Below are 12524 nucleotides of genomic sequence, written 5' to 3'. Positions count from 1 at the left end.
TCATTGATTCTCTCTCATCATTGATGTTTCTATCTTTCTCTCCCTCACCCTTCCTCTCTGAAATCAATAAAAAAATATTTTTAATAAATGCTTCATACTAGACAATTTTAAAATACATGTATGAGGATTTCTAAATAAAGATGGCAAGGTGAAATAGAATCACAATTATTTAACAAAATGAAAAAAAAGTAGCCCAAAATTCAATACATACAACCTAATAACAAAAGGGTATAAAATATGTCATAAACTTTAAAAAATTATAGTCAAAGCAAGAAACAAAAGAGCTATTGGGATGAGCTGCTGGGATGAGATCCATTTCCTAGAGACTTTGAGCATGATTGGGTAGGTTTTTCCTGCTCAACAGTACTTAGATGAGGAGGTGAACTGGGGATGAAAGTCAACCTGTATCCCATCTGGAAAGCTCTAAGACCCCCTAAAAGGGCACTATTTTCAAATTTGCACTAAGGCCCATTTATGCTAGCAAGGGACTATCTCCTAGGCTTGTCCCTACATCTCAGATGCAATATTGAGGAAAGAAGGTCAATTTAAAAAATCTTGAGAATTCTTACTAATAACTAATTATTTGGAGAGAGGTAGAATGAGCAGTTAAGAAGCCAAGTTGAGAAGTCAAAGAACAAGACCAATAAAAGGAAAATCCCTTATAGGACCAGCAGTAAAGGTAGAGAGGATCGCCAGAGTTTGCCATCTAACAGAGCACCTTGCTAGCCAAAGTCTATATGAGATACATCCTTGGCTGGGTTAAGTAAGTAGGTCCTGACACAAGATCAATATTAGGATCTCATAAGAAAGCTCAGAACCAAGTCCCTAAGGAAGGACCTCAGCCTTAGCAAATCTCCATTCTTCCACTTCTTTCATGTCTCAAGTTAGAAAGAAGTGGTGAGAAAGTAACACCTAGATCTCAAATTTTAGATGGGAGAAACAAAGTAAACTAAAGTAGAAAAGATGTCCAGAGAATTAGCTCTTACATTATTTATAATTCAGTCACATCCTCAAGTTTCATTCAGTGTAGGACAAGAGTAAAAACTTCAAATCTTGCCGGTTTGTCTCAGTGGATAGAGTGTCAGTCTGTGGACCAAAGGGTCCTGGGTTCAATTCTGGTCAAGGGCACATAGCTTGGTTGCAGGTTCCTCTCTGGCCCTGGTCTGGACACGTGCAGGAGGAGGCAACCAATCGATGTGTTTCTCTCACATCAATATTTCTGTCTGTCTTTCCCTCTCTCTTTAACTCTCCCGAAAAATCAATGGAAAAATATTCTCAGGTGAGGATTAACAAAAACAACAAACAAGAAAACCTTCAAATCTTGAAATCAAGTCTAAAGTAGTTTAAAAAAATAAATTTAAATATTATCATTTTTCTAATATAAAGATAAAAACTATTTTATACTATGGTGAAAAGTATTTTCAAAGTTTAGAACCTAAAGATGATTCAAAGGCACTAAGGAGCTATGATATATCAATATAAAATTTATTTTATAATGAGAGGACTTACAGGATTTATTAAGTTTTGTTTTTGTTTTTAGCATATGCATTTTCCTCAACTGTTAGGTTTTGCTGACTTTTTAAAAGCGACAAGAGGAAATCTTATCCTGAAATAATTAGTACTGCCAAAAACAATAGTATTTTAGCTCAGTCAGTAATTTTATCTATAGCTCTAATCTCTATTAGTATTTAATTTCAAGAAAGGTACATAAGGATTTTATTAAAATAAAGGTAGAAATATGAAGCCCTAACCAGTGTGGCTCAGTGGATAGAGTGTCAACCTGCGAATTGAAGGGTTCCAGGTTCGATTCTAGTCAAGGGCATGTACCTTGGTTGTGGGCACATCCCCAGTAGGGGGTGTGCAGGAGGCAGCTGATCGATGTTTCTCTCTCATCGATGTTTCTAACACTCTATCCCTCTTCCTTCCTCTCTGTAAAATATAAAATATATTTAAAAAGAAAAAAAAGGTAGAAATATGGAAATATAACTACCCATAAAAACACAAATCTGTATCTTACATATAGTAATCATTCAATAAATGTCTGCTATTGAACTGAAAAATAAAAATACTATCACATTTCAGAAAGCAAAAAAGCCATTGGATAAGTAGTTGACTGATATACAACAAAAAATTACCTTCTATATACTTTAAAAGCCTCTGAGGAGGTAGTAAAGGAAATCGAATTGGGTCTAGCACTTCCACCACATATTTTTTTCTTTTTCCCAGATCTTTGAGAAGCCATTGCATTGCAGCTAAGAAGACCTGGTATTCATCCTCAATGCTAAGCTCTTCACTTCGCAAAATTTTGATCAGCTGATCTTTTGTAAGTGCCAGGAACTCTTCCCCACTCTGAACCTCCAAGAAATGGACATGAATATAGTTTTCTGTGAATTCCAAAAGATCATGGCAGGCAATTTGCTCAGAGAACTGAAAGATTCCAATGCAGTTCAGTGGATCAATTTGTCCTTTCAGAAATGCACAGCAAAGATTAACAACTTCAGTCAATTGTAGCATGTCCGCTGCAACAAGCAACTCCTGGACATTATTCACACCTATGTCCACTATGCCTAGGGAAACAGGGAGACAAATAACCAGTACAGTAAAATAAAAACAAACATTTGACTTATATTAAAGAGGCATTATATTTGATTCCACCAACAGCTAAGTAAAAAGGCAACAAAGGATTTATAGAAAGAGCACAAAACTTAAATGATAAAGATACAGAACATTTATGGAACACTTACAATGAAGTAGATACAGCATTAATTGCTTTATACATTCATTTAACCCTGACTGCAACCCCATATAGTAGGGTTTGTTTTTTTTTGTGAAAGTTTAAGTAACTTGTCCTCAAATCACATGGTTAAGTGAGTTGAGGGTAGGAATTGACACCAAACCCCATGCTTTTAACATAAAGCTATATGTATCTAATAAACATTTAGTTAGGCACTGGGGAAGGCAAGACAGGGTATCTTGAATTATGATAAAATGATGTACAAATGTTAATTTAATATTAGGTATAACCAAGAGTCTATAACATATGAGAAGTTATTAATAGTTAATATTTAAGTAAACAGTTAACATTTAAGTTAATTAAATAGTTAACATTTACTTAAATATATATATATATATCACTTTTTTCAGAGCGCTTCACTTTCATATATTTACATAGTGACTTTGGGAGGACATTGAATAGTCAATCATATTTAGAAGGAAAATAAACCACTGTAATTCTCCTTCCTAATAAGGATAAACTCTCCATTCAATTTTCCCTTTACTCCTTTTCTCCCCATTCGCTCCTCTAAACTATTTGTTTAAAGTTTGTTTTCCCAATTAGATTTATAGTCTGTTGGGTCAAGACTTGCCCCTTCTGTATTTCCAATGCCTAGTCCATTCTAGGTGCTCAAAAATTTCGTTTTGAATGAATGAATGACCAAAGATATTATGGAGAGGCAGAATATAGCTTGTTAAATGCAAACAGGGTTTTCTCCAGAAGTATAAGAAATGGAATCCACCATGGGAGTAAATGGTAGTGGCTTCAGAGAAAACTGAGATAAAACTTACTTGAATAAAATGAGAACTCATCACAAACTTAGTTGGAGAAGATAAGATCATGGGTTGTGATATAAGGGGGCTGAATGACTGCTACTGGATTATGCCAAGAGTTACTTAAGAGTAATAAAAAGAATGCCCACCAAGTTAATAAGGCTTTATAGATTATAAAAACTACCTTTTCATTTATTAAATTTTATCTTATTTAACCTTCACAAGAATTATGAAGTGCTATGCTACTATTCCCATTTTATCATAAGAAAAATGAGGCTCTCACAAGTTCATTTTTATTTTGTAAATACCTAATCTGCATTACCTAGAAAACTTTGTGAAGGTAGAGGCCATCCACTCCTGTCTTCTTTACTTCATATACATAGTGCCTAGCTCAAAAAGTATTCATAAATATAAAAAACGAATGAATAATTGACTAAAGTTAAATGAAATGCCTTATATCACATAGCTTATTAGTGGCAGAGCTAGATAACAAACCCAGATCATTTGATTCTAAGTGAAGTGCATAAAAAAATCTAAGGTGAGAAATCTGTTAAGACTTAGCAGAATTGTGAATAGTTAATAAAGAATGTATAGGTAAGTCTAAAGGAGAAATCAACAGAATAACAGGCTTTGCTGCCCCACATTCCCTGAAAAGGAAATGCCACTACAATGAAAATCAAAGAACATGTTCTTTTAAAAAAAACAAAAAACAAAAAACAAAAACACTAATTGTATCAGATTACAAAGTTCCCTGACCAATATATATGCCCAAAATTTATTTTCATCTTTATTAATAGAACCTTGATTTTGCTATGGGTGGCAATTGTGCCCAGCTAAAAATTGTATTTCTTAGCTTCCCTTGGCAGATAGAAATGAATTTTTGACTGAGGTTAGCCAAAAGGATATAGGTCTCAGTTACTGGTTAGGGTTACTAGAAAAGCTTAAAAAGAGGATAGTCTCAGGGGGCAGGCTCTTTTGCCTTTTCCTCTTCCTCCTTCCACTGGCTAAAGTTCAGTGATAACGTTAGAGGCTACATACTACAGATGGTGGAGCAAAATGATGGATGAATAATGGGACACTAATGACATCATGAAGCCACTATACCAGCCTTTGAATTACTATGGATTCATTTTTGTGGAAAAATAAATAAATTCCTATCTGGTTAAGCCACTTTGTATCTTTTACTAGCAGGCAAACATTGTTCTTAACCGTTACACCAGTTTTAGCCTTAAATGTTAACATTGTACAATGTTATTTTTCCCTATATATGCTCAGTAACTTTTATTTCTCTGGGTTTTACCACTTCTTATTCTTTGATGGAAGTGCTAATCACCAGCAATATAGTAATGATGCCATGAACATTCTCTTTCACTAAATATCTCTTCTTGCTACTATCAGACAACAGAGGCGGAGTAGACAGTTTGTGGCATTTCTTGTTTTTATGTAGTTCAACTAATTCCATTGGATTAATCTGTTCATTTCTATTTTTCAAGTATGAGAAGCAGGGGTATTTATGAAGCAGTTTCCAACTCACACAAGTCATTTACAAAAGACAGATCAAGAACCTCTCAATGTTAATTTGTACATTAGCCAATAGGCAGAGCTACATTACTTTCAGTAGATATAAAAGTCATTTTTACAATCCTCACAATTAAGTTATTTTCTGAAATTTTCCAAAAAGGAATATGAAACTACATAAAGAAAAATTACCTTTTGTTATTTTCCAGTTGTAAATATTATGCATTAAATAAGCAACACTTTATCAGGCCACATAATTATCTCCTTTATGGAAGTATGGTGTATTCTCAAAACTAGACCAAACAACAGTCATTGTTTTAAACTTTTTTTCCTGATTATAAGAGTAATATGTATTCACTACAGAAAAAAACTTTAGGTAGAATAGTATAAAAATGAATATGAAAATCACACATTTTACATATCCATACACTATTACCATTTTATTATATTTCTTTAAAAATTTTCCCATGTATATTTGTTATATAAGATTAAAACTTTATATATAGTTTTTATGTGGATTTTCTAATATCATTAAAATTCTTCACAAAAATTTTAGAAGTAAAAGATTTGATTAAAATAATACATGTTGATTATGACATTATGAAGGAAAAACAGAAAAAAATGGAAAAATAAGAATCTTCCATATTTCATCATCTAGAGGTAAACATCAACATTGTGGTCTTTTTCCTGTGCACAAAATACAAACAAATGATTTTTTTAAAACAAAATTGAAGTGGTATTTACATACAGATTATCTTCATTTAATATATTGCAAACATCCTTCCATGATAGTATATATTTAAATCATTTGCAAGATCTAAAAAATATTCTATTACCTATATGTACCATAATTTATTTAACCATATAACCTACTGAGGGAGAATTAGATGGCATTCAATTAAACTATTATATATAATGTTATAAATATCCTGGTACATAAATGTTAGCCTGAATCCCTAATTAGTTCCTTAGTATTCCTAGAAAAAGACTACAAGGTCAAAAGATAGGAATTTTTCAAAGACTCATAATAATAAATTGTGAAATTACTTTCCATATAAGTAATATCAATTTATATTTCCATAGCAGTATGAGTGACTGCATCATTCTTCACTTAAAACTACAGGCTTACTTACCATACCTGTATAAATAAAATCTAGAAGTATTCGAAATATTGCAGCTTCAATTCCTAGAATCTGTACAACATCTTTTGAGGACTCTTTCATTCCTCCAGTGAACAAAGCTGCAAAGTAAGGACTACTGGCAGCCAGAACCAGCCGATGAACTTTAAAAGTTTCCTTCCCAACTTGTAGCTGCACATCACAGAAATGCTGTCCATTCCTCATTTTATTGATCTGGGCCAAGATGAGTTGGGCATGTTTATCTGATGAAAAAAGACTATCACCAGCCTTGGGACAGCCCTCATTAGCCATGATGATGATAAATTAATTTAAAGGACTTCTGCCCATAATCTGGTCCTACCCTGAAAAACAAAACAGAAAGAGACCAAACATCATATTTTTGTGTTTAACATGTCTTTTATTCATATACTTATGGAACATTCCCTATCCTCAAGGAACCTATAATATACTTAGGGAATAAAACACACATGAAACAAACAAGGACTAAACTGTGTGGTACCATTCCTAGGGTTTCAGAGAAAGGAATAAGTAATAGGATCTAAAATAATTGGAGGACATGGAAAAATGGAACCTGAACTGGATACTGAAAGATAGTAAGTATGAGGAGAGGGCATTAGCCTTTCTGGGTGGAGTAAAGAAAATACGGAAAGGCACAAAGGCAGAAAGAAGCTTTTGTACACCGCAGTAAGGAAGCACACATTGTAGCCAGAATGAACTTTCAAAAGACAATTGTGATCAGGGTAACTGTTTGCTTAGAATCCTTCAATTTGTACACTTCCCTTAGCGCACAAAAGTCCTTCAAATCTTACCTCTGTCTACCTATCCAGTCCTATCTCCCATACTCCTCTTTGAACTTAATACTCCAATAAAACCTAACAATTTGCAGTTCTTTAAAAGTGACTCTCATGGTGTCCTTCCACACCTCTTCCCTCTGGATCTTTGTTATAATTCAAGACTGTTCAAATATAATTTCCTTTAGGAACTCTTCCCTGTTCCTCTCTCCTCTGGGTTTGGTGCTTACCTATTTTACAATCTGTATCACACTCTATCTTGTCAGACACTCTATCACCCTACTCCCTACTCTCTCTCTCTGAAAGTTCCTTGAAAGGAAGCCCCTCAAAGCAGGGACTATCTTTCATAGCTATAGCACAAGAATCGAACATATATTAGGTTCTCAAATGTTGGTAAAATGAGTCAGTACAATGAGAAATAACAATGGCTTAGGTATTTTTTAAAAATATACTTCTTTATTGATTTCAGAGAGGAAGGGAGAGGGAGATAGAAACATCAATGATGAGAATCATTGATCAGCTGCCTCCTGCACACCCGCTACTGGGGATCGAGCCCACAACCTGGGCATGTGCTCTTGGCCAGAATGGAAATTGGGACCCTTTAGTCCGCAGGTCATCGCTCTATCCCAACGGTTCTCAACCTGTGGGTCGAGACCCCTTTGGCGGTCGAACGACCTTTTCACAGGGGTCACCTAAGACCATCCTCCATATCAGATATTTACATTACGATTCATAACAGTAGCAACATTACAGTTATGAAGTAGCAACAAAAATAATTTTATGGCTGGGTCACAACATGAGGAACTGTATTTAAAGGGCCAGAAGGTTGAGAACCCCTGCAAGCCAAACCGTCTGGGGCGCTTAGGTTGTTTTTGTACAACTCTGATAGCTTTTCAACACATTATGTCAATTATAATTCTCACAATAATTAAGAGGCTGGAAGGAAAAGATACTGTTATTCAAAATGACAGAAAAGGAAACAAGCTCAAAGTTTCCTAAGAACACAGTGTTAATGTAATGACTGTCCCAGTATTTGAATCCAGGTCTTCTTACTCTAAATCCTGGGCTCTTCCCACATGCCAGGTTATAGAGAAATCCAAGCACAGAAATTTGGACCTGAGCTTTTGTAGGTTCATCCGGAGTAAACATCATGTTTCAGAACCGTTATTTGAGCCTTCAGGGGGATAAGCTAAGAGGTAGCAAAGTCCTAAAACACAGCCGGTTCAGCTTCAACAATGAGAATCAAAGATATAAATCCAAGTTATTTTTTTTGAAATCAAGAAACCATGAGATTCACTAATATAAGGAGATGAAGCACAGGGGAAATCTAAGATGGCTAGGGTTTTGTAATTTAGGCTGACAGGAATGGTGTGGGCTGATGTTAGAAAAAAGTGGTTAAGTTTATAGCATTAAAGCTCATCAAAATAAAAATAACTAAGCTGATTATCATAATTATCTAGGAATTAACTTGAGAAATTTGAGACGTTGCCAGGCGGCTGCTATTCACAACAGTACCTACAGAATGCCGCTGTTTAACTGGCATATAAAAGTAAACAGTGTATTTGTCTCTACATAGAAATTTGACCTGCAGATATTATTAAACATGACCTGGCTATCAAGCTTTATTCTGTTTTAGATTTCTTCCTGTCAGCAGATTTTCCCCGGTGGTTTACACACAAGGTACCTTCAAGGCATCAAGCACAGCCACTGGGCTAAAAGGTTGCCTCCTGCCGCTAAGAGCTCACTGAAGATCCACCCACTCTGGCAGCTGACAGAAGATACCCTGATCTACTAACCACGCTTTTAGAAACTGCTGCTACTATCCCACCACCACTAGTGTATTCCATCCCAAAAGGAACACAGGGTGTGACAGCACTTCCGCAGGGAAAGATCCTAATTCGGGGACATGGCACAGGGATGTAAGAGAGGAGCACCCGGAGCCTCAAACTTGAAAGGCCGATTACTAGGAAACGGCGGAGCAGCCAGCCCAGAGGAAGTGAAGCACAAAGCTGCTTCCGCAAAAAGTGTCAGAAAGAATCACCGGACAAGCAAGTGTCAAAACAAACAAAACCACTAGGCTCTGTGCTTGACGTGGGGGCTGCCTGGAGAGTTACCCTTACGCTGCTGCGCCACTGAAGGCGGATGCACATTCCGACGCTACCTACATGGCGGGGAAGGCATCCCAGACCCGTCCGGGGGTGGCAGCCTGGCCGGGGTCTGGGCCTTGGGGTTCCCCAGCGGAGGCGGGGAGCGGAACGGACCAGAGAAGCTCGGGTGAGGGCGAAAACACTTGGACTAGCAGAGGCACGCCTAAGCGGCAGGAGGAAGCCGATTTCAGGGGCTCCTCTCTCTCTCTCCTCCTCCTCAGGGGTCCCGAGAGCCGGAGAGACCCCCAGAGGAAAGTCCCAACCCCGTCACAGAAGCATCCGGAACGCTAAGCCTTTCTTACCCGCCGCTTCCCCTTCCCGCCGGAACCGGCTCCAGCGCTGCGCGCGCAGCCGGAGGAGGGGGCGGGGAAACCGGCGCAGGTGACGGAGCGGGCGGGGAGCGTATCTGCGCCTGCGCAGTGCTCTTACGCTCGCGGGCAGCGACGCCTCGCGGCGTCGCGCTCACGCGGCTCAGAGCTGGTGCCTGATTGCTCGCGTCAGCGAACCGTCCGGCTGCAAGCGGGAATTCCTGCCTGAGGGGCTGGTCGGCTCGTCCTTTGCACTCCGCGGACGCTCTCTCCATTCTTGTGGCATCCGAGGCAGCCAGCGAACCTCAGTGCCAAGGAAGAACAGAGAGGAACATACGGCAAGTCGCTTCTAATCTTTTTTTTTTAACTTTATGTTTTATTGAAATATAATGGACATATAACACACTCTTTTCAGGTGCACAACGGAATGATGTGATATTTGTAGCTTCTCTCTATTATTTACCATTCACTCAGATCATTTTCTGAGTTGGCCGGACTGGTCCCGGCAATGTGAATGGATATCAACTATGAAGGTAGAACTCAAAACATCCAGTTATTTTCCATGTTGAACCTCATATGTCACTTTAGTGGCCTTCAAACTTTCTGACCCTAGACCACAGTGAACAAAAACATTCTACATCAAACCCAATAATAACTCATATGTGTGTATATAAATGAATATACCTGAAACAAAACATTCACAAAACGTTTTTTTAAAATTTTATTTTTCAACTAGAGGCCCAGTGCACAAAAATTGTGCAAGGGGGGGGGGGTGTGGTCCCTCAGCCCAGCTTGCACCCTCTCACAGTCCGGTCCCCTTGAGGGATGTCCGCCTGCTGGCTAAGGCCTGATCCCCAGCAGTCAGACATTCCTCTTGCAGTCAGGACCCCTCTTTTCATACCCCCCCTCTGCAGCTGAGGCAGGAGAGGCTCCCTCCACCGCTGCTGCACTCGCCAGCCATGAGCTGGCTTCTGACTGAGCGGTGCTTCCCCTGTGGGAGCGCACTGACCACCAGGGGGCAGCTCCTGCATTGAGCATCTGCCCCCTGGTGGTCAGTGTGCATCATAGCGACTGGTCATTCCACCATTTGGTTGATTTGCATGTTAGGGTTTTATTATATAGGATTACAGTTTACATTCAGTATTATTTTGTATTAGTTTCAGGTGTACAGAAGCATAGTGGTTAGGCAATCATGTACTTTAAACACAGTGGTCCCTGGGTGGTATTTCAAGTACCCACCTGGCATCATACATAATAATTAACTACAGTATATTGTTGACTGTATTCATAAGACTTCATACTTACTATCAGCAATACACTAAATTTTTATTTTTTCTTTTTGGTTGCATTATGAAATATGCTAAAAGGGGACCCAGTGTCAGGAAAAATTGTTAAAGACTTGGAAATGAGTGAAAGAGATTGCTGGGTAAGGGTTAGGGTTAAGATGGCGGTGCCCACAGCCACAAGATGGCAGCGCCCAGTCCCCTCCCCCCCACTGGGGCGGCAGGCACATGGCAAGGCCGGGCCCGCCCCCAGGCCGCGCACCTGCCTCTGGAGTTCCCCAGTCCCCTCAGCCCCCCAACTACCCAGGGCCGGCCCGAGGTGTAGGCAAGCCTCAGATGGCCAGTCACTGTGAGGCGCACTGACCACCTCTTGATCCCTCCCCCCAGCCGGCAGGCTCCGATCACCTGATGGCGAACGGGGAACGGGGGTGGATGGCGGCAGGGGGTGGGGCCGGCTGCGGGCAGCCAGGGAAGATGGCCCTCATCACAGGCCAGGCCTAGGGACCGTATTCACGCACGAATTCTTGCGCCGGGCCTCTAGTATTATCATAGATGCAAAAAGACAGATAGGCTAAGTTAAGGTAAAGGTTGACCTTGTCAGTGAAGATACCCGCCTAGGAGGTGACTACCCATCATAACTGCTTTTAGTTAAAGTTTAACTTCAGACCATCCTTTGTGGTTACTTTAGGTCTTCGAGTTTGCAAGACTGCCATGCAGGCCTTCCCTGAGCTTATCAGGTTAGCATGTGGCCCTGTTCATCCACATTGCCAATGCTTTCTTCCAATTTTGTGGTTCATCTATATATTTTATTTAATGTTTCTTTTGATGAATAGAAGGTCATAATTTTACTAATTTATCAGCCTATTTACTTATTATTGTTAACGAAAAAATCTTTTTTTAAATTGATTTTAGAGAGAATGGAAGGGAGAGAGAGAAAGGGAGAGAAACATCCACGTGAGAGAGATACATTGATTGGTTGCTTCCTGTATGAGCCCTATCCCTGGGGATCGAACTGCAACCTAGGTATGTGCCTGTTTCAAGATATAACCTTGTAAGTAGATGGTAGAAGTAGAATGGAGAAGAAACAGACTTGACTCACCTGCTGTTGATAAATGTTTAAAACTAACATAACATTTTTAAGCCAAGTTTATTGAGGTATAATTTACATGCAGTAAAATTCACCCTTTTTTGAATGTACAGTTCTGAGTTCTGACATGTATTGTGTTAGTCCAGGTTATCCTTAAAGCAGATGCCAATATGAAATCAAACATACAAGGGATTTAAAAATATTTTTTAGGACAACACTTGTAATAGAAATGAGGAGGGAACCAAGAAAGGCTGTGATCACAGTGCAAGCCTGATCCAAATGAAAAAGAATGTAAAAAAGTTGAGAGTGTCCTTGAATGCTAGGAAGTCTAAGGAAAGAACAGTAGGCAAGGTCTTTGGGAGTCTGAGCTAACATTGATCTTCTTAGGAACTTTCACAATGCACCTGCCTTGTTGTGCCCATTCATTGTCTGGAAATAGTCCATTGAAACATATCATTGGTTCAAATGTGGTGATAGATTTCTAGGCCCAGCAGCAAGGGCCTTTGGTTATTATGCTCCCTGTAGTTGAAAGTCTTGAGGCACATTCATGTGGCCATCACAAGTATAAAGTCATATAGCCTACTACTGTCAAGAAACAAATTATTTCCATCACTCCATAAACTAACATAACTTTAATATATATATATATATTGATTTCAGAGAGGAAGGGAGAGGGAGAGAGAGATCGAAACATCAATGATGAGA

At 38.9% G+C, this 12524-nt stretch overlaps 1 protein-coding gene across 8 annotated transcripts in view; it reads right to left on the bottom strand.

Moving 5' to 3' along the window:
- Positions 1-9504, bottom strand: part of IPP (intracisternal A particle-promoted polypeptide) — a 28862-nt gene extending 19358 nt beyond the window's left edge. For 2 of the 8 annotated variants that reach the window (XM_023761918.1, XM_023761919.1), the window contains exons 1-3: positions 9444-9466; positions 6203-6544; positions 2136-2567 (exon numbers count right to left, since the gene is read on the bottom strand). In XM_023761918.1, coding sequence (XP_023617686.1) covers positions 2136-2567; positions 6203-6494 — 724 coding nt within the window. In that variant the 5' untranslated portion in view covers positions 6495-6544; positions 9444-9466. The other 6 variants (XM_014463810.2, XM_023761917.1, XM_023761920.1 and 3 more) reach the window with 6 other exon arrangements.
- Positions 9505-12524: the final 3020 nt, after the last annotated feature.

This window comes from Myotis lucifugus, unplaced genomic scaffold, assembly GCF_000147115.1.
Source record: "Myotis lucifugus unplaced genomic scaffold, Myoluc2.0 scaffold_222, whole genome shotgun sequence".
In the NCBI taxonomy this organism is placed as follows: Eukaryota; Metazoa; Chordata; class Mammalia; order Chiroptera; family Vespertilionidae; genus Myotis; species Myotis lucifugus.
This window is presented reverse-complemented; position numbering and strand designations above follow the sequence as displayed.